The sequence below is a fragment of the Lactuca saligna genome, chromosome 5 (assembly GCF_052625555.1).
Source record: "Lactuca saligna cultivar CGN05327 chromosome 5, ASM5262555v1, whole genome shotgun sequence".
Classification (NCBI taxonomy): domain Eukaryota; kingdom Viridiplantae; phylum Streptophyta; class Magnoliopsida; order Asterales; family Asteraceae; genus Lactuca; species Lactuca saligna.
The window spans coordinates 13,513,098-13,519,181 of NC_136421.1; the positions used below are offsets into that span (position 1 = coordinate 13,513,098).

Below are 6,084 nucleotides of genomic sequence, written 5' to 3' on the forward strand. Positions count from 1 at the left end.
TCCACATTGATAAGTCAATAAGCATTTTTTAGATAAAAGTCTTTATTAACTTCAAAATGAAATCCTAAACATAAACCGTTTTCTCTTTTAAAAAAATGGGTTATGACTTGTGACTTGTGAGCTCAGGTTTCCACTTTCCAAACAAAATTAATGTTGTTTACAAACTGCCACTTGGGCCGTGGGGGCTGAGGTTTGGGCAGCCATTTAACTCATTTTTTGGGTTGCTAGATTGGTCCGATATGTGGCTGATTCTTTGTTTATTTTGTGACGCCTATAAATCAAACACACACAAAAAAAAGGACATATATTTCGAATTCACTGTGGCTGCGTTTAACATGAACTATTTCTATATGGTCCGAAATTAAGCCTATTGGGCTGCCATAACAGTTGACATAACGAGCTATAAGAAACACCATCTTTTTGTGTGTTTTATTTTTAGATAATGCGCTGTCACTTTGTCAATTTCTTGGCTGATATTCTTAATTCAAATTTTGTTACTGTCTAAATATGATCACAAAAGTGGGTTGTCATTTTCTAATGCAGGACAAATCTTTTTTAGTTGTCGGCCAAAAAATGCGTCAAATTTGTTCAAAATTCATCCTTTAGATCAAAGATCAACAAGTTACGAAGACATCTTCTCGATTGAACTACTTTTACATTTAATTAATCAGATCACTCGATCAAGACTACACATAGCTTGCATAAAACCCAAAAAATCTGGTATGTTGCATTGTTTTACAGTTTGATCACGAATATTGTTATGTCACGAGTTGTTGATACAAGATTGGGAGCAATTTGATCAGATTCTTCTTCCACTATCTCCCTCTTTATATGTGCCAGAATGGCTTGTGGACGTATGGCCTCTTATTTTTCTGACTACTTCAGATTCGCTAAGACGAAGATACGAAATTTCTATCAATTTCCGAAACCTAATAGCAAAAATTGGACCATAGTGGAACTTCATTTTCCTAAATAGAAGTTAACGATGGGTAAATAAAGGACATAAACAATAGGCAAGAAATTGAAAGTCTAATAGGCTCATAGGCCAATTTAGTATGCTTTATTAATGATATGTAATTCATGTGGAATGGTTCAAAATGGCCAATTTGGCACCTCTAGCTGCTATGGGACTAGGTATCTTTTGCACTCGCTAGTAAGCATCTTTACATTCATCTTCAATGGTGCCCTTTAATACACTTAATATAGCATGTCTCGTAGTGTCCTTATAATATAGGCATCTTAGTGGCCATTTACTATGTTTGTAGACCTCTACTTTTTTCAACGATAGTTACACATTTCATGGCTGTTAAATATTTAACTTTTTGCCTTCTAAAATGGCACTCAAACAGAAACAATAGTAGCCTTTACATCATTCAACAGGAAGTGAGCAAAACATGCAATAAGTTCTATCATTAATTTATGCCATTGTCAAGAAGACTCAAGATACAACGATCAATAATTAAATATGTACCCATAATCAGATCTCCGTTGACCCACTGTTGGGGTATAATGGATTATCTGGTCTTATCAGTGTAGGCATGGTGGTGGTGGTGGTTTTACATGTGATGTGTTGTTGTGGATTATCTTCTAAAGCTATGTCCTTGAGGCTTATTAGGATCATGATGATGATCATCACCATCTTCCTCAGGCAGTTTCACTGCTGTGTAAATACCTGCACCAGCTAGTGCGCCAAGGAAGGGAGCTGTAAGGTAGATCCAGATGCCTTTGTAGTTGTTTGCAGCCATTGCTGGTCCTAAAGTTCTTGCTGGATTCATTGATGCTCCTGTAAGTGGCCTATGTCATTTCAACAAAGGGAAAATGTGAACAAAGAGGGTTTACCTTTTTTTTTTCTTAAAAGAAAAAAGAAAAAAGAAATCTTCTATCAACATATCCAGTTATCACAATATTAAGAAGATTCAATTTATACGTACCCAGCTATAAGAATATTAAGCATGACAGTTGCTCCCACAGCTATTCCCGCCAGCTCGCCAACCTGTGGTGAAATAAAAATCAAGTTACAGTTATTTGAATAATTGCAAAGTTTGTTTATGTTCATGTATATGTAAAATTTCCATAGCCAATTTCATATTAATATAAAATAATAAATATATGTAAATAATTGAATAAGGAAACCAAAAATATCTACACTTGACTTTGGGGATACTTTTCAAATTAAAAATTAATTAAATTTGAAGTACATGTGATCTTTATAATAAGAAACTTTCACTCCAAATCCACATGACGAGGAACAGTCCAAATTTGTCATCACCAATATTAATATAAAAATAAACATTTGTCTAGTCATCATGACTTTCAAGTTCACTAGAACAGTTTTTTAACTTTCATCATTAACTCACGAATCCCTCCTTTGTCTTGGATCTAGCATTCATTATATTACAATAATTGAATTGAATATGTCGATAGAAATTAAATGCATGAATTTGTAGCCATAAGCAAAAAAGAAGAAAAGAATAGAATGAAATTGAAAGGCTCTTACAGCTCGAGTGTCGGTAGCAACAGCCGTGACCACAAACATGAGATTAAACGCAATTATGAACTCTAAAGCATACGCTTGTCCATACTTAACTGAAGGAACAGTCACACCCCCACCCATCATTGGATCAAACACCGCTTTCAGTGTAAATGCTGCACATATCGACGCCAGCATCTGTGCCCCTATGTACACCGGCACCTACCACCAGTTTAAATTTAACCATAGTTAGTTTTACGGGATTAATTAATTAATTAATTAGAGGTGTAATTAATTACATGCTTCCATGGAAAATGCTTGAGGGCAGCAAAAGCTATGGTGATGGATGGGTTCAAGTGGGCTCCTGAGATATGACCTGTCGATAGTATAACGATCATAACAGCGAGCCCGGATGAACCGGCTAACCCGATCAGGGTCTCGGACCCTGGTGTCTTTTGGTTCACTATGGCTGTAGCCGTTCCCGCAAATATCAGTATCATGGTTCCTATGAACTCGGCTCCAACCTGTAATTGTATAACAATATTAATTTAAACCTTAAACAAACAAATGTGATTCATTTGATTATGAAACATACAAGGGAAATTAAGAACCTTTCTTGCTAGTGAGATAGGGGGAGGGGGTAAGTAACAAGTGACAGTAGGTAGAGTGCCTTCTTCTTTGGCCAGAGTTTCAACGCTGAAACATTTGAAGCTATTGAGAAGTGATTTCTTCAAGGCATTGGGTCCGTGGTTCCTATGATCTGGTCTGAACCCACTGAAGAGTGGTGCACCTGGTGTCCCTGGTGTGGCTGGGGTCGATGGTGCTGATGTGGTGTCTTCACTATCCATTTCTGGATCACTAGTTTCTAAGATCTGTGATTAAAAGTCGATAAAAACTGTGATCGTTTTGTTACATTTGGTGATGGTGGTGATGATTGGTAGTGATGGGTTTTACGGACTTATATATAGTATAGAAATGAGGCATCTTTGGGTTTGGCTGTTTGAGGATAGTTGACTTGAGGAATCCCAATTCCCAAATCATAATAATAAATGAAGTAAGTGGAAAGAAATGAAGGGAAAAAGGAAAGTGGGCGGTGGTTGTCAATTATTTTTAAACGTTCTTTCTTCCATTTCGTCATTCTTTGAGTGACATGGTTTTGGTTTTCTTGTCCCCTATATCACTTGAATGAATGGAATTTGTGACCCACGTGGATCTTGACCCGATCCGGTACCTGAGAAGGTGATAAGTGTTTGATTTTATCTGTTTTTTTTTTTTTTTTTTTACGTTTTTCCAAACAATTATGTATCATGCTACCTCAATCATACATATAGGGCACTAGCCATTATTTAAAAGTGCTTTCGTTTTTAGGGTGTCAAAACATGTGGTGGTTCAGTTTAAATTAGCTGCAAACCACTGTGAAAGAGACCATGTGGTTATATATCATGATTGTAAAGAAATATGCCCTCCCCCCTCAAAGAGAACATGTGGTTCAAGTCCATTTAAAGTTATTTTCATCCATAAATTAAAACAAAGAGGATTTTGTTAGCGATAGACAAAATATAAGAATTAACTTATTTATGTATAAAGGAGTGAGAAGAGCAGGTCAATTTTAAATAATCACAACTTTTGAATCTAATTACATGACTATACAACTAGTCAACAGCAAAATACTACGCCAATTTGGCCCACCATCAGACCCAAGATCCATCATTTAAGGCTCTATTTCCCTAATTTATTAGATTTTTACGTTTTTGCTCGTTCCCTCTTAAATATTCAGGTGTTTTTTTTTCTTCAAATTACTTATTATTTCGGTAGAATATCTCAATATTTATGTTAGAATTCAGGATTTTTTTAAGTGCCGATAAAAACTGCAATTTTTATCATCTCCAAAAATATGGATAAATGGCAGAAAGACGTCTTTTGTTTGTATGAAAGATATAAACATATCGGATGCTCGTTATAAAATCTAATTTTAAAAAGTTTGTCTATGTAGTCACTTTTTTACTTAATAAACTCACATTTCGACATAGTAATTCAATTTAATGAACAGTAAGGTCAACTCTTTGCTCGATGATTTGATTCCTCAAAGAATGTAACCACATTTTGTAGGGCTGGTATCATTACACTAAGACCCCAAACCAAAAGAAGGTCAAAATTGCTACCAGTGGTCACAGAGGTTTCTAACCACAGATCTGGCATATCTTCACCTCTTTATAGATGTGTGCATCATTGCATTTGTTGATTCCTCTTGATGTAGAAATTTGTAGAACTAGGTTCACAAATATTGGACCCGACTAGCATCATGGTATGTACCAAATGCATGAACACTTGTACCCAATACCGAAACTGTATAACCAAGCATCACATTCCGGGAGAGGTGGTACATTGTTAAATTGACATTTGATAGCGAAAAGCATTACAATTTCGGGTAGATATACATTGTGCATGTGCAATTATACCTAACAAACAAAATTCCAAAAACTAGTAGTGAAAAATATACCAAGGTGTACTTAAGATTAATGTAGTTATAGGCGGTTTTTGGTTTTTAGAGAAATATATGCTTGACCTCCTAATCCTATGTTTGCGGACAGGTAAAGATTAGGGAAATTCAGTGGCGGACATGTATGAGACATTTGGGGTCTGAGGCCACTGCTCCGATTTAGCTCGTTAGCGTGTGTTTATGTGTGTGTCTATATATATATATATATATATATATATATATATATATATATATCCGGTAAGAATTTTTTTTTTTTGTAGGAATGTAAGAAGTTTTTTTTCTACATATTTTTTTTACGAACAAAAAAATGAATCATTAGATGATTCATTTGTAAGATGATTCACAAGAAAAAATTCTCAAAAAAACATCTTTATGATTCATTTTTAAGTAAATTAAGAAAAAAATCACTTTTATGACAATTTTAGTGAATAACAACAAAATCATTATATAAATGAATCATCGAGATGTTTTTTTGAGAATTTTTTCTTGTGAATAATCTTACAAATGAATCATCTAATAATTCATTTTGTTTGTTCGTGAAAAAAATTATGCAGAAAAAAAACTTTTTACCTTCCTACCAAAAATTTCATTTTTTTTTGATCTTGACTCTCTCTCTCTCTCTCTCTCTCTCTCTATATATATATATATATATATATATATATATATATATATATATATATATATATATATATATATATATAACATATCACCCACCAAGTTTTTGGAAAATTCCAACATCGTCTAGAGAACTCCGGAACAATCAAGTATACTCAAGGAGTCTCCAGAGAGATCAAGAATGCTCTACGGGACCCTGGAAGATGCTAGAATATTACAGATGTCTGTGGAACAAAGGAGAACGATCCGGAATAATCACGAAGGCACTAGACGAAGCTAGAACGATCTGGAAGAGTTTGGAACGATCTAGAACATGTTAGATCATACCAGAGCGATTTGGATAATGTCAGGACGACCTAGAGATTTCTAGAGCATTGTAGACAAGTATACCATATTCTAGAGTCTTGTAAAGGTCATGTATATAATAGGAAGAGTCTAGATTAGTCGAAAATTATCGAGACCTAGAAACTTCTATTTGAGGTGGTGTAAGGTTCCTATA

General features: G+C 34.7%; 1 protein-coding gene across 1 annotated transcript; it reads right to left on the minus strand.

Annotated features, from left to right (window-relative positions):
* Positions 1–1,384: 1,384 nt before the first annotated feature.
* Positions 1,385–3,508, minus strand: NIP6;1 (NOD26-like intrinsic protein 6;1). Its single transcript, XM_078956692.1, has 5 exons — positions 3,082–3,508; positions 2,770–2,994; positions 2,498–2,692; positions 1,932–1,993; positions 1,385–1,794 (listed from the first exon to the last, which is right to left on the minus strand). Exons 1-5 carry the CDS (start codon positions 3,316–3,318, stop codon positions 1,581–1,583), a joined length of 933 nt encoding a protein of 310 aa, XP_078812818.1. The 5' UTR covers positions 3,319–3,508; the 3' UTR covers positions 1,385–1,580.
* Positions 3,509–6,084: the final 2,576 nt, after the last annotated feature.